Consider the following 19,930-nt stretch of genomic DNA (forward strand, 5'->3'; position numbering starts at 1 on the left):
CGGTCGCGTTAAATGCAATTAGGAATGGAAATGCTCTTACGATAATTTAATCCAATCAGCACAGTTTGAACTGGCCATAAGCGTTTCCATCTCGTCTCGACCTCGGTAAAACGGAGGTCTCTCGTTGATCCTTTGCGGTGGTCTTTCCAAAATACCAACAGGAACGTACCTGAAATTTATTTATTAAGGGGTTACGCCTAGTTGGGATCGGGTAATTTTCAAGATTTTTTTTAAAATAAAATGTTAAATAATGAGGGATCTTATTTGAAATCAAAACTAAAGAAGATTGAGTTAGTATATTGTATTATTAAGGGCTTGAACGAAGGATTTTTAATTTCGTTGAAAAATTTTTTTTTATCACAAAGAAAAAATTTGACCACTTCAAAAACCAGATTTTTCAGTAAAATTCTTGTCATTTTGGTGAAAATCAAAATTTCGCAAAACCCTTCGTTCAGGCCCTTAACAATACAATATACTAACTCAATCTTCTTTGGTTTTGATTTTCAATAAGCGGTTTGGAAAAGGGCATTTATTATAATATAATAAACGTACCTATGCAAGAAAGATATCCATTCCAACATAAACCTCCTCGTCGTTTCAACCCCCCGAGTGTCCGAACCCCAATGTTCAAGACCATAATTGGTATACTTTTTCAAGATTTCAAATCTCTCATTGCTGGATATATCTATCAATTTTTTTTCCTTTATTTCTGTGAATATCCATGGCTTTATCAATGCACCACGACCTATAGTAATACCAGAGACACTTGTGTAAGTGTCTCGTACTCTTTGATAGTCATCAAACGATAGGATATCCCCATTTCCAAACACTGGAACAGGTTGTGCCACTTTAGCACATTTTTCTATATAATCCCAATCAGCTAATTTTGTATACCTTTGTTCACGAGATCGTCCATGGACCTGGATTAAAAGATAATAATTGATTAAAATGTTGCAATATATTTCATAATAACCATAGAATGTAAATTTAATATAATAATTAACTTACTCACAGTAATCATGGATACTCCCCATTCACTGAACTTTGGCATTAAATTATGAGCGACTGGTTTATCTATATAAACACCTGTCCTAGATTTTATTGTTAAAGGTATATCCATAATTTGATTAACTGATTTTACTACAGTTTCGAGGACGTTTAATCGGTTAAGCATCCCACTGCCTCCTCCTTGTCTATAAATTAAATCGATAGGACAACCCAGGTTCAAGTCTATGAAATCAACGTCAATCTCTTGGTTTAGCAATTGGGCGCATCTGGTCAACACACCTGGATTATTACCACAAAGCTGTACTCCAAATATATCCTCTGATTCATGCCTTTTTACAAGCGCCCACTCTTCATGGGCCCCTTTTAATATTCTGGGCGCTAAAGCCATTTCTCCACAGGTTATATCAGCTCCATATTCTTTACAGATTCTTCTGAAAGGTAAGTTACCGACTGTTGTTAAAGGGCTCAATAGTATCTTATCTTCCCAGTCTATTTTTTTCTTCTCTACATTTCTACATTTTATTAAATCAGAATCTTCGACTGGCCCTAGTTTCTGTTCTGTAGTATCGTTTTCAGAGTTCTTATCATTAGAATCATTTCTAATTTGTGGTTCGGTTACTTTGGAAGACTGCTCGATTTGTTTGGCACTTTCTAATTTTTTCCTAGATGGTTCATTCGCTTTAACAACTTTTTCTGCTTTGGAAAAATTGTATTTGTGTTTCCTCAGCTGAATCTGAAGATGTTTCGTTAATTGATTCTTCGTAGAAGGTGGCAGTTTCTTGAATTCCTCTTCCTTTTCCTTATCCACGATATTTAAACCATCTTCTAATAAATGTTTGGAGCCCATTCTGCAGGCAGCACCCCTTGGGCACCTGCCAGTGATGTTAAATAGGTAACACTCATCTCCAATATCAGCTGGTTTTATTTTTAGATATTGTACTCTGTCGTGCAAGAACGTGCATCGTTTATTATCACATTTCTTTTCAGGTTCTCCAACCGCTTGGTCCGCTATCCAAGGACACAAATTCAATTCGCGTTGTGCCTTGAAAGGCGGTGGTCTTGCTTTATTTTGACCCCTGAGCTTTTCCCTTTTATCATCGCCTTTTAATTTTTTTAACGGTGGTTCATGCGATACATCCTCATCTGAATTAGTTGTACTAGTGGATACCTTTTCTTTATCAGTTTTTGTTAAACATTCTTCACTTAGAAGTCTTATGTGATCTCCAATAATGTACCTGCAACGATATCGATACAATTACCAATACTTTGAAATTAAAAGGTGTAACAATGAACGATGACAACAAACCACGCGGTTTTCACGTGTTAAGGTTAAGGAACGTGAAAGCACAAGAAATTGTAATAACTCATAAAAATCTAATAATTATAATGAATATAATAATATTTGCTTACTCTTCTTTAATTACACATACACCTTTTTGTTTATCTTCGCTATAATCAAAGGAACAATCTTCTGTACATTTTTCACTGTACTCCGCCATCATGATGTATCGAATCGAAACAGATCGATCGTTAGTGATTTCTGCTAATTTGGCAACTTTTTCAAGTAAAAACATTGCATATTAAATGAAACGAAATGAACATAGCAATAGTTAATTAGAAAATTAAAAAAGAAGAATAATTTAAATTCGAAACACTTGTTTGACAATGTTTAATATTGGTTATTTGATTAAACATTATTTTAAAAATGTCGACTTTCGATTATCGAAGGATTTTTAAAATGAATTTATAAGTTCATTCAGTTCCATTTGTCCGGCCGTTAAAATAGACGCATTAAAATTGAGTCTGCGATTAATTAGTTAATAATATTCAAGGTAAATGGTTATTGAAATAGAAATGTTGAGTACACGCATTATATAAGTTTTACATAACGAATTATAAATATGTATATGTATTTAATCCTGGAGTGAAACGCTAAAAGATATCTGAAAATGTAAAACGAAATAATATTTAATTATTCCGCTGCACTGATTAATCATGGGAAGTATACTAACTTTCTTAAACATAAACATACTTATTTGAATGAAAATTGATCATTTAAATGCTGCTTACCTTTGCCCCGACTAGGTGATAAGCATGATTACAAAGCAACAGTGATTCTCAGCCGGACAACAACCATTCGCTATTTTTACACACTAATTTTACGCAACAAAATATCATTTTTAATATACATATCTTTTTGCTATTAACTACTGTGTCCAATTTTTATTCATATCATTTTACCTCTTAACATACACCTATTTTTTAAATAATCGAAGAATTCAAGATAAATAAAAGAAATGGAAATCCACGGCTTATTGATACCTACAGGGCCGGCCCTGGGCCTAGGTAGACTAGGCGGGCGACTAGGGCCCCCCAAGGTCCAGGGCCCCCATAAGACGATTTTGAATATTAATGTAAATGCAAATCTAAATTAATTATACAAGTTTTAACGTTAATTTTATGAATTTTATAAATTTTCTTTGAGTTACTTTTTTTTGTCATTTATGCGAAGGGGCGCTTTTTCGGTGCTCGCCTCGGATCCCCGAAATTTCAAAGCCGGCCCTGAGTACTATCTAGTATAAACAGAAATAATTAACAAGACCGTTGCGGCTCGATATCGCGTGCGTAATTAACAATGACATTCATCAGATCACGCGATATCGCGGGTAAGGAGCCAACGGTGAACCAAAAATCCTTGAAAAAATATGGAATTCGTTATCAGTAAACGTGTGAAATTTTATGTGGAAATTGATAATCGTTATCGAGGAATTGGCCAATGAAAAAATACGAGAAAGTTTCAAAAGTTCTTGAGATTTTCTTAAAATGATGCAAACAAAGCGGAGAGGCCGGTGCGCGTGCGATTCTTCTTTGCGCCTGCCTGCCTCCTTTTCACGTGTCCCCGTACACACACGACGGCTTTTTAACAAGAAACGTTCACCAAGCTGAAATTCATTAACGACAGTTTAGAAGGGTCAGAGCCGCGACGCGGTTCAATTGATCCGTTCTGGTGAAACGCGTCTACCAATTGAATCAGTGAATAATATCGTGACACTGGATACCGGTAAGTTATCAACGTGTTTCACGTTCTTACGGGCAATATCTTACATCGTTAATAAATTACTGTTTAGGAGATTAGCTGTGTACAATCAGTCGGAGGCTCAAGATTGAAATAATCAAATTCTGGATACGTCTGGTGCAAGCACATTAATTAAACGATTACGTAGAAATTCCGACTGATAAAGTATCGCCAATTACACGCCAGAATGATTTATATATGCATTGAATTTCTAATATATGAAAAAAATCAATAGATGATATTGTAATTATCACATGATGTATAAATATAAGTAGCCAGAAATGTTTTTTTTTAATGTTATTTTGATTATAAGTATGATTATTTTGATTTAGAAATATTTTATTATTAACATTTGTAAGAATTTTCTAATGTTATCATTAATTGCAAGATCTAAATGTAACAAAAGTCTAACGATGTATTAAAATTGCAACTACTAAAGCATGTTCTTAGGTAACGGTGTTAGCAAATATCATTTAATGTGTATTATAAAGATAGCAGGCTTAATAGAGAACAATAGACAGATTAGATTGGGTTGTCCATGATAACTTGATACGATCATGTCTTACCTGAATAATTGTACCCTTAATATATGAAACATCAGTGAAAATATCAAGTTTTTTAATAAGCGTCATTTGTTTTATACTTTTAGGACAATAGTATGGAAAAAACACTGCAATGGGAGGATTACTTAGTTATAGTAGCTACGCTATGCATAAGTATAGGTATTGGTATTTATTACCGATTCAGTGGTGGACGTCAAAAGACTATGGAGGTGTGTATTTCAATTATATAGCACATTCTTAAATATCATACTTTAATAATGCTGAGTTTATCTTTTTTTAATAGGAGTATTTTGTTGCAAGCAGATCGATGAGCATTATGCCTGTAGGTGTTGCGCTTGTAGTTTCCTTCATGTCAGCGATTACATTGTTAGGTGTTTCTGCAGAAAATTACACATACGGAACACAGTTTGTAGTAATTAATTTATCGTATCTCATAGGAACTCCTCTTGTTTGTTATGGATTTTTACCAGTATTCTTTAAACTTCAAGCAACAAGTGCTTACGAGGTAGGTACAATAAATACAATTGAAATTACACAGTTTGCCTAAAAGTTGTACTCTTATCTTTTCAGTACTTAGAGAAACGTTTTGGTATAAAAGCTAGAACAATGGCTAGCTTTGTATACTGGCTTCAGTTGCTTTTGTACTCAGGCGTTGTACTGTATGCACCTGCTTTAGCGTTAGAAGCAACAACAGGAATTTCTAAAACTGGCAGTATTATTATTATCGGTCTTGTTTGCGCCTTCTATTCGAGCATAGGAGGCATTAAAGCTGTCCTAATAACAGATGTGTTCCAAGGATTGCTCATGTTTGTTAGTGTTTTTATTATTATTGTAACAGCAGCTAATGAAGCGGGAGGTTTAGACAAAATTTGGGAGATAGCGCAAGCAGGAAATAGAATTGAATTTGATAGGTACTATATTTATTGTAATAAATAAAATTTAGGTAAAAAATGTTTGTAGATGTATGCAGAATGAATCATTCTTTTATTTTCTCTTTTTGTAAAAATTAATTGAAAATATGTCTATAGTATTTCTATAGACCCCACAGTACGACACACTTGGTGGTCACTCAATATTGGAGGTTTATTTACATTTTTGTCATTATACGGTGTAAATCAAGTTCAAGTGCAACGTTTACTGACTGTGAGGTACGTATTAAGACTAAAAAAAAAAAAAGAATTAATTTATTACTTCATATGATATTTGTAGGGATATAAAAGCAGCTCAGAAAGCACTTTGGTTGGCATGGCCAATTTTATCAATACTTTCAATTACTACGTGTTTCTCAGGACTAGCAATATATAGTAAATACTACAACTGCGATCCTTTGCTTCAGCATAAGATATCATCTACTGATATGTTGATGCCATATTATGTTATGGACACCATGTCTGATAAGCCTGGTCTAGCTGGCCTTTTCATAGCAGGTAAAATTTCCAGTTACTCTATAATAAAATATTTTTCATTTTTAATATTTAAATACTTGCTGTTGACACGTGAAGGAATGTGGCAACGAGTATTATGATTCCTTCACATATTTTTTGCTTAGGTATCTTTAGTGCTGGCCTCAGCACTATCTCAGCGGCATTAAATTCATTGGCAGCAGTAACATTAGAAGATTATTTGAAACCAGTATATAGAAAATGTTGTGCTAAGGAATTCTCAGCCACGACCTCAACGACTTTAGCCAAAATACTTGCTTTCCTTTATGGAATTCTTTCCATCGCTTTAGCATTCTTGGCACAGCTATTAGGTGGCGTTTTGCAGGTGCTCTCTTTAAACCAACGATCACTCTTAATACAATTATTATATAGAATTAAATTAAACTTGATGTATTATCTTTGTAGGCAGGTTTGACAATATTCGGTGTAGTAGGTGGTCCACTTTTAGGACTCTTTACCCTTGGTATGCTCACTGAAACTGCATCAGAAATTGGATCTGTAACTGGTGCTACTATATCCTTAGCACTTTTATTCTGGACTGCTTTTGGACAGCCAAGACCAACTCCTCCAACTCTCCCAACGAGCGATGCTGGTTGTACAAATGCAACTATCCTTTCTTCAGAAACACAATTCTCACAGTAAGGGACAATTAACGTTCAGTAAAATATTATTGTTGAAATTAATTTGATTTTTTCTTTTTCTTACAATTAACGTTGTATCAGTAAAATATTATTATTGAAATTAATTTGATTATTTCTTTTTCTTACAATTAATGTTATATCAGTAAAATATTATTGTTGAAATTAATTTGATTATTTCTTTTTCTTACAATTAACGTAGTATCAGTAAAATATTATTGTTGAAATTAATTTATTTCTTTTTCTTACAATTAACGTTGTATCAGTAAAATATTATCGTTGAAATTAATTTGATTTTTTCTCTTTAGGACATCAAACGATTCGTCTTATTTTTACTTATACCGAATCTCTTACATGTGGTACTGCCCCCTTGGATTTGTGCTGACATTTGTGATAGGACTGTTGCTCAGTGTCTGTATAAACCGTATGTTTAAGAAGCCAAAAGTTGAGCTGGATACCAACTTGTTCTTTCCTATGGTAGGAGAACGTATACGTCGTAGACGCGAGAGGATTTTAGAATCAAGCGAAGACGATGTACCAAAAGATAACACCGCACAGAGAAAGTACGTTTTTACTATCAAACCGACCAACGATCAAGAGAATATGGATGAATATAACATTACCAGAGTCTAATGTAATTCTTTGTCAACCGCCTTACTTTCTTCGTGTGGCGTTTTAGGTTTTAGACATTCCATATTTATGGCTGAAAGAAAACGTTTAAATTATTGTTGTAGTCTTAAGCGTTACCAAATAATGTCTATACAGTTGATTCTTATCTGGAGAACAGCAAAATGCCCAAAATGTTTTTTGTTTCTTGGGCATGTTAATTTTAAGCACTGATATAGCATTAGAAAAGAAACTATTGAATCTAGTTTGCAATATTGGTGCTTTTAATTCAATTGTATTTATGCGCTACTTAACATATACCTAGTTGTTAGAAAAATGTCTTCCATCCGTTGTCTCTAAACTGCCATTTTATATTTTATCTATGTATGCACATTTTATGGAAATGTCTAATTGGGTGTACATTTTTGAAAGCTTTTGTTTGTTTTACGTATCACAGATGGTAATTTAGTAGAATGTAAATTATACTTTTTAAAATTTAGCCAGCGAAACTTGAGGTTCATTAAAAATGATATTTTTATGTTTTTCATCGCCTAAAGATAAGAGTGTTGCAACAGGGAAGGGACTTGGACGTTTTAAGTTATTTGCATACAGTGCAAGCTATTATTGCTTAGTGATAACAAAAGTACAATACTCTAATCACAGAAACAAGGGATCCTAATATATCTTGAGAGCCTCTAAATAGAAGAATAATATATATTTTTGTGAGTTATGAATGTGTCTCGTGAGAAACAATTTTCATATTGTACAAAAAAGGTATAATATCAAAGAAGGTTTTGTAAAAACGTGTTTGTAATATATTAGTTGCTGTATGCGATAAACGTAACGTTTAATTACCGTTCACTTTGTAAAGTGTAATAATATCGCATATCATGTGTACATACTTTAAGTGTACAATACAGAAAGGGTTAATAAAGCACTGTGTGGGCTTGTGTGCAGAATAGGAATAATTCCTTTTAATCTTTTTTGTATTATCCTATTCCTTTAACATCCAGATTCTGTAACTATGCTCTTTCCTTAAATTTCCAGGAATTGATTTTATGAAATTCAGTTTAGGAAAGAGAAGTAATGAAGAAACAACTTTGAAGATGTCCAGAGAAAACAAAGAACAGTCCAAAGTGGTTCAAAAGAAGTTCACCAAGTCCAGATCAAACTACTAGTGGCTAGTTGAAACCAGTTTCAATTTATCTGTGACTCGCGCTTCGATTGCCACCGGGCTTTCTTTAATTATTTTTCCTGCGAAACGTGCTCGTCATTTTCCGCCATCACTTTGTCTAATAGACTATTAATTCATTAAGAAATTATACTGATGTTACGCTTTCTATTACTAGGTGACAAATGGCTTGGTAGTTTATGGCATTTTGTAGAAACTGACTTATTTATGACATTCATACAAGGCTCTTTATAAGCTCAGAAGTTTAATTCTTTGTAATTTGAAGTACTGGAACAGATGAAACAGAATTCTTTTAAAGTCAATATTCAATGTTATTTGCATAATTATATAATGTATCAGTCATTATATTCACCTATGTCACATGTGCTTCTGTTTATTTTGCCAGGATTCCTTCTCCCTTCCTTTCTTCTTCTCTCTCCTCCTTATGGAATCTTTCACAACATACAATTTTTTGTTTACCTTTGAAATTAACGACTTTAGTGTCACAGTATTGTATTAGTGAAATTAAGTAAGAAACGTAGGATAGAATGATGATCTGAAAAATGAGATAAAGGGATCATATAGAGTATTTAAGAAGAAATTTTGTATGATTGTGTGTGTTCTCAGCATATTCATTTTATAAAAGAAAAACACTTGGATATGAAGATATAATTCTGTTTGACTGACATTTAGACAAAGAATGTATGTGACAAAAGGGTAAGGATCATTATTTCAGTTAGTTAAGATACCTCAAAGATTTTGTAAATAGAATATAAATATTTTCAAGCAATCTAAAGTTCTTATTTTTCAAATATTTAACAATTTTGTAATTATAAGTAAATGTATCCCAAGACAGTGAAAAGCTAATAATTGATTTTGTAATAGGATTTGTAACTTATCATCACATCTGTTGGGTACTTCATTTGACTCTGTGAATTCATTCATGAACGAACGGTGCAACTTGTTTAACCCGTTATGAGTCATCGCGTTCTTAGTAAAATTAACATAATCAGTAGAGGAAGAAAATTTCCTTATGCTATCTCATAGATGATCACAAGTATCTATCACATCCCAATCCTTTTTCACACGTGTACAGGATGTATACCTTACACTGTCAGATATATTAATTTACAATTCATAAAAATAATTTATGGTGCAGAATAGTTACATTATCAAAATCATGTTTCATTAATGCCATCATGGTGTCCCTTGTAGTTATCTAGTTCAATTAAAGGTCAAGGTTCTCTGTAAGACAACTTTTCTTCTTCCAGGTCTTTACCACTTTTTCTAACAATAAGCAATTAAATAAAATGTTCATTTTATGGACAAGAAGATTATTAATAACTTAATTTTATTTCAAAATGATTCACTGCTTCATACAGTGAATCTCATATAACAATTTAATTGCTTAAACTGTACGTATGTTGGGTCCAAGAAAAGCACTAAAACGAAAAATTAAGTATCATCTTTGATTCATCAGAAAAATCTATGATTCTTAAGCTAACTTTATGCAATTGGTAGAATATCATAAGTTACTGATCATTATAAATTAAAATATGTTGTTCAATATGGAGAATTTTAAAGAATGAGTTAATTGAAAGCATCAGGGAGACAAAACTTTGTGAAATATGATTTGTTTACCACCCTGGGAGTAGTAACTGGTTGAATCCTGTTTCAGCTGACTGTGAATATGGTTTTCAGGCCTATTCCGGTTCACGAGTCGATTTTTCAAGTTTCAATCTTCAGTTAATAGAGCTACCAGTGGTAGTTTATCAGCCCTCTTTATCGCGGATAGTATTGTGATCTTGTCAATAGTTGTTAGTGCATCTGATACTCGCAACAAGTACACCTCTTGGGTAAAAATTGATTTCTGCAAACGATGAAGAAGGAAATTATGGAAAATGTAAGTCTAAGATAAAGAAGAAAGTGAAAAGGCAAAGAAAACAATAATTTAATATCTTCTTTTTTCTTCTGGACCTGATTGTATTTCTTCTTCTTGCATGAAACTTCTTCGTAGTTCAATTATACTCTTCTCTAATTGTCTCATTCATAAGCTGTCCTTTTCTTGGAATGCCAATACTGAAATCATCTCTGGCTTAAGATTTCTTCCTGCAAAAACAAATATAATATTGATTGTGTTAAATGACGTAATTTAGTATTCAGTTTTTAATTAATATTCAATTAGTATTAGGTGTACAAATTAATTCGGTACCTTTAATATTACACTTTCTATTTTAAATTCGAATATATTCCTGCGCTTTTGTGAATTTGAAAAATGGCGCGAGAATATGATATCGATAACAATAAATTCAATGATTGTAGTTACTATAACTTCTTAAAAATAAGAAATTAATTAAAAACAGAAAAGGCATCGAATTAATTTGTACACCTAATAATTATAAATCCAGATAGACAATCTAATCTTCATAATCAAATTACGTCAAACATTAACAAGCATCGATTTACAGTTTCATCATCTGGAATCTGAAAATGCGAGTTTTTTATAAACAAAGGAAATTTTTTAACCTTCCAGTTGAAGTAAAAAGCTTCAGAAGTTTTCAAATTTCAATGATTAATAAAATAAAGAAGCACGTTAAACGTTGCTTTGGTATTGTTAAAAGAAGAAAATAGAATTCAATAAGATTTGAGTAACACTTGAGTAGTTATCTGCCCTTTAAAATGTCAACAGAAGTCTTGTTTGGACTTCTTCAAGTTTGTAGACAGCAATTTTAAAACACATTTTGACTGTCATCATAAACTGTAAAGTGAAACCATAATTCCAGAGACCATAAGAGAATCTAATTCTATTTAAAAGGATCTGAAGAGGCTTGTAACACTAACATGGATCGATTGAGGACTCAGTAACTCTATTTGGGACTAATTAAGTTACGCCACAGTTAAAAGATCCTTTCAATTCAATCGTTCTTCTCTTTTTTAAATCCAGATCATGTTATATGAGGGTTACTATTCAATCACTGATCCCTCATCAACTAATATATGCTAATTACTTAAATTACTCAGCTGAAGAATTAATGATGATACTCAGTAACAAATTTTCTTCACTAGATTGATTTGCTGTTATACAAAACAATGTAATAAAACTGCATCATAATCAATGTATGAACCAATTGTTAATGAATTCTGAGTACATACTCAAATCTTACTCAACAATTTCATCAGTACAATATTATTAGGTGTACAAATTAATTCGGTACCTTTAATAATAACTTTCTTAGTAACTATATTAAATTCGAACATTTTCCCGCGCTTTTGTGAATTTGAAAAATGGCGCGAGAATATGATATTGATAACAATAAATTCAATAATTGTAGTTATTATAACTTCTTAAAAATAAGCCATTAATTAAAAAAAGAATAGGCACCGAATTAATTTGTGCACCTATTAATTATACCAAACAAATTTTTTATTTTATCTTATCTAACATATAAGAAAAGAAGAGATGTAATAGTTTCCTTGTGATCATCATTGTTTAGCCGCAATTTTGTTTGCGTTTCCATAAGAATATCCGGAATGGAAGAATCTTGCGAGTCTGGAAGGGGATGCTTCGTATAAATGGGCACATGTGACAATTAAAACGACAGTCTGAAATCGTTCTGCGCTTAATTCGTCGGCTCTGTAGCAAACGGCACGCGTGAAGCCGACTACATTTTCTTAATTAGTTAATCGCCCTCGAGTCTCTTCTTCTTCTTCGCTTCATCAGCTCGAGACGCTGAACGATCAGCCTTTGTCCGACGCTGAAATCCGAGCATATATGCGTTACGTTAGGAAGACCAGCAGCAAGATTATTCAGCTGCAGTTTCGTACCTTTCTGCCTCGCTAAACAATAAGTGACTTCTCTTTTTCTTCTTCCTTTCATTTCTTCCTGGGCATACAGGGAGGACCTGTTGCTGTTCAACATCAGTTAAAACCTTAAGAGGTAAGAAACTACTTTTGATTTTGATTACCTGTTCTTCTTGAAAGAGAAAATGATTTATGAAGCTTTATTGGTGAAGTAGATGACAATAAGTTGCTTCTTCTGGAAATTTTGGAAATGTTGGAGGCCTCTGTCATAATTTGCTGAAAATATAAATAGCTTGATGAGTTTTTAAAGATAATTGTTAATAATGCTACATGTTAATTTGTTGTTCCTTAAGAAATATAAATTTTGGAATATAATATAAGATTCTTAAAGCTTCTTCATCTTGAAGATTTAAGATTTCAGTTTTACTGAAAGGGCACAGATCTTAAAGATCCATTATCTTGAAAGCTTGAAGTAGCTTCTGTTCTTGCAAGTGACAGAATGGTTGTTGAAATTTCTCCAGAAAACTTGAAGAAGAAAGTTTCATGTTGCTCTTGAAGAGGTGGAAAATTTTCTAAAAAATTATATGAAATCATAAATTCAAGAATCTTTGACTTGTGTTCAAAATAAAAGCCATAATCCTTATTCACAACTGTAATTAATACCAACATCACCCATTCAGTGATTATTGTCAAAATGTAGACAAAGAACATCCTCCAGCAATTTATATTTTCTAAACAAAATTAATCACCATGAAAAATGGCAATCATTCCTCTGTGTCATAATAGGTATTATTCACGGTTCTCTGGTTTTAATTACAATTGGTTGACCCAAAAGTTGTCTTTCCACTTGCCAGGAAACAAAGTCCAATTGTAATCCAAGCTTTATTCATGCTTTCATTAATCATTCAGAACCTTTTGTAAATTTTAGAAAATTGCTTTGTGCATGACTGCTGATGGAATATTTCATCTCCCCCAAGGTGTTTTCAATGAAACGAGTTCAGAGACTTGGGTGATAAATTTCAAAAGAAAAAAAAGATCAGTAAATATTTATAATTACAAATTAACTATGTCAGTAGCTTGGAAATAGGTGATATTCTGATGGAAGAGATAAAAATTTTATGGGTTTCTCTCTATTAATTTGCTGGGACATTCCTATTCAATGAAACCGGTTACAACCAGAAATGTCCAGTCTTAATGATCATCGAGGATCATTGATACGTGCAGTGTCGATAACGAAAATGTTTATGAAATTCATTATCGATCGCAGCATGTGTTTCGGTTCTTTGAACCTGATACAGTGAATGAAGAATCTGATGTTTGTATTTGATGAACTTGAAATTGTAATTTCAATGTCAATATTCAAGATTTCAATCTTAATATGAAGAATATACAAGGTACAAAGTATTTCTTCACCATAATTTGCCTCTGAAAGAAGAAGAACATTAAATATTCATGTATAATTACTTCATTATGAGTGCAAAAGCAACCAAACCACTTAATTAACATTAGAACCATATCTATTTGAATAAAAAGTCAGAAAATCATTATTTATTTACCATGTCTTCTACAATTTCTGCTAATTGACTTCCTTCGTCATTGAATCAACTGGTTTTAGCCAGTGTTAACCAGATTTTTTAATGATGATCGAAAGCTGGTGTTAATAGCCATAAAGATCGTACAGAATAGTGCGTTACACTTCGGTTACGTAAGGAAGAAACAATCGGCCAATAATGTATGCCCATATTGAATCGATTAACCAGGCGTTAGATTCAGATTCCTTTAAATGTATTTGGAAAAAGCAGCTTGCCTCTAAAACAGAAAATATGATTCATTGAGAAAATAGTAGTATCTAATGAAGAAGAATATTGTACATAATTCAAGAAATCAAGAGAAAGACATTCTATCCTCACAGTGGTCTTTGTCAATTTGTAAGGTAATTGAGAAGAAAACCAATAAAATGATCAATCTCTGTACTTGGCATTCAGTGTCCTTGAGCTGCATTCAATGATATTTGATCAAATATCACAGATAGGTCTAAGATCACGCAAAAGACACACGATACAGATTGATTTCCATTCTAACATCTTGATTTCAAAAATGTTTTATACCTACAACAATTTGTAGAATTAAAAGAAGAAATATGAAAGCATTCGGTACTGAAGAAAGAAAGTATAATTAATTAATTTAAAATAGAAAAATCAGAAGATATTTTTAATTTCTGTTCAAGCATCCAAAAAATGCGATCGCGTATCCTAGTGCTGTTCGTTTTCCTGGCTGTTTCTTCCGCGGAGCAACGTCCATCCGATAGCGCAGAAGAAAAATGTTTGGCGAACCATCCGACATTTCTTCATTATTTTTCATGGCCCGACTATACGGTGCTCGCAGCGATGCTGCTGATCTCCTGTTTGATCGGTACCTTTTATGGTTTCTTCGCTAAGAAACAGGAAACCAGCCAGGACTTCCTCTTGGGAGGATCCAGTATGGGGACCTTTCCTATGGCGATGTCTTTGGCTGCTAGTTTTATCACGGCCATCGAGCTCCTTGGAAATCCTGCAGAAATGTATGAACAGGTATGTTTAAAGTGTACTTTTGAAGAAGTTTAAAATAATTTTAGGAAGAAATGGATTTAAGCTCTAAAAATCTGTAACTAAAAGAAGAAAGTTGTCCTCACATTTTGTAATATCCTTTTCTATTCTGCCATTCTTCCAAATAACTTTAAGAAGAAATGGATTAAGCTCCAAGAAACTACAACTAAAAGAAGAAAATTGTCCTCCCACTTTGCAATATTATTTCTATTCTTTCCATATTCTTAAATAACTTTAAGAAGAAATGGATTTTGATCTAAGAAATTAAAATTAAAAGAAGAAAATTGTCCTCCCATTTTGTAATGTTCTTTTCCATTCTTCCAAATAACTTTAAGAAGAAATGGATTAAGCTCCAAGAAACTACAACTAAAAGAAGAAAATTGTCTTCCCACTTTGCAATATTTTTTCTATTCTTTCCATATTCTTAAATAACTTTAAGAAGAAATGGACTTAAGCTCCAAGAAATTAAAATTAAAAGAAGAAAATTGTCCTCCCATTTTGTAATATTTTTTTCCATTCTTCCAAATAACTTTAAGAAGGAATGGATTAAGCTCCAAGAAACTACAACTAAAAGAAGAAAATTGTCCTCCCACTTTGCAATATTTTTTCTATTCTTTCCATATTCTTAAATAATTTTAAGAAGAAATGGATTAAGCTCCAAGAAACTGCAACTAAAAGAAGAAAATTGTCCTCCCACTTTGCAATATTTTTTCTATTCTTTCCATATTCTTAAATAACTTTAAGAAGAAATGGACTTAAGCTCCAAGAAATTAAAATTAAAAAAAGAAAATTGTCCTCCCATTTTGTAATATTCTTTTCCATTCTTCCAAATAACTTTAAGAAGAAATTGGTTAAGCTCCAAGAAACTACAACTAAAAGAAGAAAATTGTCCTCCCATTTTGTAATATTTTTTTCCATTCTACTTCTATCAAATATAAATTAAAAATTGAAGTTTCCTTAAAACCCCAAAGGGTACCCAGTTCTGGATGACCTGTGTGGCCTTTATCTTGGTGGTGCCGATCACGTCGTACCTCTACTTGCCAGTCTACATGAAGCTCAGGCTAACCTCGAGCTACGAGTATCTAAATCTTCGTTTCGATCGTCATTGCAGACTGCTTGCCAGTAGTTTGTACATGTTACAAATGATCCTCTACACATCCGTGGCTGTGTACGCGCCAGCACTGGCTTTGAGTCATGGTAAGCCGAGTGAAACGCTCCTACTTGAAACAATTAATCCGGGCACCCTCTAATTAACGCCTCTTCTCTGGTTACAGTCACGGGCCTGAACACTTATATAGCCGTCACTCTAGTCTACGTAGTTTGTATCTTTTATGCGTCCCAGGTTTGTATTTTTCTTTAAGATTCCTACCCTTTTACCAGTTTCTTAGTTTTCTTCTTTTCGTCTCAGGGAGGAATGAAGGCTGTCATAATGACGGACACATTCCAAGCAGCGGTGCTACTTGGATCCTTGTTCCTCATCGTTGGATACGGTTTGTCCTGGGAAGGTGGTATTTCTTCAGTGTGGAAAGCGAACGAGGAGTCCGGAAGAATGGAATTCTTCAACCTTAATCCGAATCCAACGATTCGACACAGTTTCTGGAGCGTAGCTATAGGTGGAACTGTTTATTGGACCAGCATGTTCTGCAGCAATCAAGCATCCGTCCAGAAGTACCTTAGCGTTGAGAGTATTGGTCAAGCAAGAACGTAGGTGTCATAAAAGAAAAATATTTTAAATAAGTATTTGTTCTGCCAAGCTCTCACACATTATATTCATTTTCTTCTGTTACAGAGCGTTATGGGTCTCAGCTGTTGGCATGATTATAATATACACTGTGAACTTCTTGACCGGTATGGTGCTCTATAGCACTTACAAAGACTGCGATCCCTTGTTGGCTGGCTACATAAGTGGCCAGGATCAGTTGCTGCCATTGTACGTAATGAACTTCATGGGAGGTCTCAACGGTGTGCCTGGTCTCTTTGTTGCTGGAATCTTTGCTGCTTCCCTGGGGTATGTTCATCAAACCTCCACCTCTCTGTTCCAAGATTTATAAAAGAAAAACAGTGTCTTATATCATCTCATATTTTCCAGGACCGTGGCAAGTGCTTTGAATTCACTGGCAGCAATCACCTGCGAGGACATATTTCAAGGGTTGTTCAAGATAGAGCTGCCAGCCAGGAAGGGAGCAATTTATGCCAGGTGGATTAGTATCTTCTTTGGTGTGCTTAGTTTTGCTTTAGTTTTCGTCGTGGAACGCCTGGGTAGTGTTCTTCAGGTAAAAATTATTCCATTTCAATTTTCTTCTTTCAACCTGTGTACACGTTTCAGGTTATTAGTAAGGATTAATGAATAATCCGAAGTATACTGTACCCTGTTGATTGCTGAGATCAATAATTCCAGGTTGCATTATCGTTCAACGGTATGGTTGGAGGGATCACCTTGGGATTATTCTCTTTGGGCATGTTCGTGCCTTGGGCCAACGCCAAAGGAGCTATTTCTGGAGCAATCACCAGCTTGATAATCGTCCTGTGGATTGGACTGGGGGCTCAAATCGCTGTTCTCAATGGGCAAATCCATTTGGACAGCAAGCCTGTGTCTACTGTTGCTTGTCCATGTATGAGCAATACCACAACCATTGTTCCAATTCATCCTCATGACACTGGTGATGATGGGATATTTTTTATATACAAAGTAAGCTTTCTTCTTTCACAGGTGTTAATCATTTTCAGCATTTAATACTAGTTCCAAATGTCCTTAGATATTAAGTATTCACTTATTCTTTTGCAGATCAGTTATTTATGGTACAGTGCAATTGGTTCCATTCTGACAATCTTGGTAGGCGCTTTGGTCAGCTTTGCCACTGGCTTTCAAAATCCAGCTGACATAGATCAGGATCTCTTGAGTCCTCCAATTGCCTCCCTCTTCAACATGCAGACAAAACCACGGACCAATAACGTCCAAGGAATAACGAACTTTGCTCTGGAGTTGGACGATGAAAAAATAGTGAAATAAAAGTGAATGAATAAATGTTTAAAACAGTAGTCGAAGGTTGTCCTAGGTTCAACGCTGAAGAATGAAACTCTGCACGCAGAGATCCAAACCAAAGTAACGAGATCTTTTACATATAGGTTCATTAAGACTTACTTAAGAATTATTAATGATAAAATAGAAAATTAAAATAAAATGAAAGTTTCCTTCGGATCGGTTGATCCTTCTGGAACGAAACACTGGCAAAAATGAATGATGCCAATTTAGAGGAAGACTATATAAGAGATGACTCCTTGCTAGGAGGTGATTTCTAATGGCTTAGAATAATTTATTTGTGGCACTATTTTATATAGTGTGTACTATTTTATGTAGTACTTATTTTATTTGGCGAATTTCAACCATTCCTAGGTAAGATCTATCTTCGGGGACGGTTTAAATGATTTTACATTCGTTATTTCACTTCAGGTTCAGATAATTTCTATGAAGAAAATCAAAGAAGAGATTGTAGTTTAACTTGTATAAATATTTTTAAGCAATCTTATTGCATACATAAGATTAGCTACTTTTGTTTTTGGTAATAAATTTTTTAATGAATTTTATTCCAAAGAAGAGATATGTCTTCTGCATATTTTAGAGATTGTTTATTTTATAAACCAATACGTTTTAACTTTTCATTTGAAAATCCAATCTCTGTCACAGAGAAGATGTAATTTTAATTTCTAGATGTATATTCTCTTCTGTTCGATGATGCAATCGAACAATTTTTATGCTTTTCTGTCGCTTGTCGAGCATCTCTTCCGTCCCGAGAAGATTCTTCCGCCTGAAACGTCAACGATTCGTTTAAGAATCTCCGTTCAGCGGCATGTCATCTTGGAAATGGCTTTCTCCCTTTATTCTCTTACCTTCTTTTTCCTTTTTTTTATATCGTGAAGATGAAAAGTCACTCGTTTCACTTGACTGCGGATCTGTACTTCGTTTATTCGTTCGCGTATTTAAGTGGCTGAGTAGAATACATGAGGCGTTGATGTATTTTAACGTAAGCTTCTTCATTTCTACGTGTTTGTATAAATATTTGTACATAATAATGAGAGAATACAAGGAATAATTAAGTTTATTAAATCCTCCTGCTGTTTCATTTCTTCATTATCAAGAATCTCCTACACTTTATCATTTCTTCTTTTAATTATTTCATTTTCTTCAGTTCCTACAATGAAATAAAAACATTCAAATAAAGTGTTTCATCAGAAAAATAATGAGATACAAAAGGAAAGAAGAATAGAAGAAAATTGAAGAAAAGAAGAAACTCTTTCAAGAACATTTTTTTACATTTTAACGTAAGCTTCTTCATTTCTACGTGTTTGTATAAATATTTATACATAATAATGAGAGAATACAAGGAATAATTAAGTTTATTATACCCTCCTGCTGTTTCATTTCTTCATTTTCAAGAATCTCCTACATTTTATCATTTCTTCTTTTAATCATTTCATTTTCTTCAGTTCCTACAATGAAACAAAAACATTCAAATAAAGTGTTCCATCAGAAAGATAATGAGATACAAAAGGGAAGAAGAATAGAAGAAAATTGAATAAAAGAAGAAACTCTTTCAAGAACATTTTTTTACATTTTAACGCAAGCTTCTTCATTTCTACGTGTTTGTATAAATATTTGTACATAATAATGAGAGAATACAAGGAATAATTAAATTTATTAAATCCTCCTGTTGTTTCATTTCTTCATTTCCAAGAATCTCCTACATTTTATCATTTCTTCTTTTAATCATTTCATTTTCTTCAGTTCCTACAATGAAACAAAAACATTCAAATAAAGTGTTCCATCAGAAAGATAATGAGATACAAAAGGAAAGAAGAATAGAAGAAAATTGAAGAAAAGAAGAAACTCTTTCAAGAACATTTTTTGTTTCTTCTTTTTCCTCAGCTCTATTCAACCCAATGTCATTAGATCTGTTTAGCAAAAAACAGCTCTAAACAGAAATCGAGTAGAGAAAAGAAGTCAGCAAACGTCGCTTCAATTGTAAAACAGAGTGCGAATGT

General features: G+C 33.3%; 3 protein-coding genes and 2 long non-coding RNA genes across 12 annotated transcripts in view; 2 read left to right on the forward strand and 3 right to left on the reverse strand.

The window, feature by feature from the left end:
• Nucleotides 1-3,274, reverse strand: part of Dus3 (Dihydrouridine synthase 3) — a 7,328-nt gene extending 4,054 nt beyond the window's left edge. The window contains exons 1-5 of one of the 2 annotated variants that reach the window (XM_076689709.1): nt 3,250-3,274; nt 2,419-2,563; nt 1,013-2,243; nt 553-920; nt 41-169 (exon numbers count right to left, since the gene is read on the reverse strand). In XM_076689709.1, coding sequence (XP_076545824.1) covers nt 41-169; nt 553-920; nt 1,013-2,243; nt 2,419-2,563; nt 3,250-3,259 — 1,883 coding nt within the window. In that variant the 5' untranslated portion in view covers nt 3,260-3,274. Of the gene's footprint in view, nt 1-40; nt 170-552; nt 921-1,012; nt 2,244-2,418; nt 2,625-3,249 lie in introns of those variants that run through there. The other variant, XM_034334715.2, reaches the window with a different exon arrangement.
• LOC117608944 (putative sodium-dependent multivitamin transporter) lies at nt 2,725-8,291 on the forward strand. Of its 4 annotated transcripts, none has more exons than XM_034334717.2 (10): nt 3,408-4,069; nt 4,137-4,327; nt 4,734-4,856; nt 4,931-5,152; nt 5,218-5,558; nt 5,676-5,795; nt 5,857-6,074; nt 6,197-6,414; nt 6,495-6,727; nt 7,036-8,291. In XM_034334717.2, the coding sequence occupies exons 3-10, from the start codon at nt 4,743-4,745 to the stop codon at nt 7,358-7,360; spliced, it is 1,791 nt and encodes a 596-aa protein (XP_034190608.2). In that variant the 5' UTR covers nt 3,408-4,069; nt 4,137-4,327; nt 4,734-4,742; the 3' UTR covers nt 7,361-8,291. The 4 variants fall into 4 exon arrangements, with proteins under 4 accessions (XP_034190611.2, XP_034190608.2, XP_034190609.2 ...); XM_034334718.2 differs by having other exon boundaries at nt 4,137-4,201; XM_034334720.2 differs by lacking the exons at nt 3,408-4,069; nt 4,137-4,327 and adding an exon at nt 2,725-2,840.
• Nucleotides 7,767-12,812, reverse strand: LOC117608952 (uncharacterized). 4 transcript variants are annotated; one of them, XR_013062588.1, is made up of 7 exons: nt 12,470-12,812; nt 12,330-12,406; nt 10,482-12,259; nt 10,010-10,374; nt 9,673-9,946; nt 8,878-9,060; nt 7,767-8,792 (listed from the first exon to the last, which is right to left on the reverse strand). It is a non-coding gene; the product is annotated as an uncharacterized LOC117608952 (long non-coding RNA). The 4 variants fall into 4 exon arrangements; XR_013062589.1 differs by lacking the exon at nt 12,470-12,812 and having other exon boundaries at nt 9,673-9,791; nt 10,146-10,374; nt 12,330-12,466; XR_013062587.1 differs by lacking the exon at nt 12,470-12,812 and having other exon boundaries at nt 10,146-10,374; nt 12,330-12,466.
• LOC117608943 (sodium-coupled monocarboxylate transporter 1) lies at nt 12,250-18,239 on the forward strand. The gene is made up of 9 exons (XM_034334716.2): nt 12,250-12,441; nt 14,533-14,875; nt 15,862-16,087; nt 16,165-16,232; nt 16,299-16,594; nt 16,680-16,898; nt 16,980-17,163; nt 17,289-17,579; nt 17,676-18,239. The coding sequence occupies exons 2-9, from the start codon at nt 14,543-14,545 to the stop codon at nt 17,898-17,900; spliced, it is 1,842 nt and encodes a 613-aa protein (XP_034190607.2). The 5' UTR covers nt 12,250-12,441; nt 14,533-14,542; the 3' UTR covers nt 17,901-18,239.
• A 164-nt stretch (nt 18,240-18,403) lies between these two features.
• LOC143305576 (uncharacterized) lies at nt 18,404-19,289 on the reverse strand. Its single transcript, XR_013062590.1, has 3 exons — nt 19,203-19,289; nt 18,779-19,080; nt 18,404-18,696 (listed from the first exon to the last, which is right to left on the reverse strand). It is a non-coding gene; the product is annotated as an uncharacterized LOC143305576 (long non-coding RNA).
• Nucleotides 19,290-19,930: the final 641 nt, after the last annotated feature.

The sequence above is a fragment of the Osmia lignaria genome, chromosome 8 (genome assembly GCF_051020975.1).
Source record: "Osmia lignaria lignaria isolate PbOS001 chromosome 8, iyOsmLign1, whole genome shotgun sequence".
Classification (NCBI taxonomy): Eukaryota; Metazoa; Arthropoda; class Insecta; order Hymenoptera; family Megachilidae; genus Osmia; species Osmia lignaria.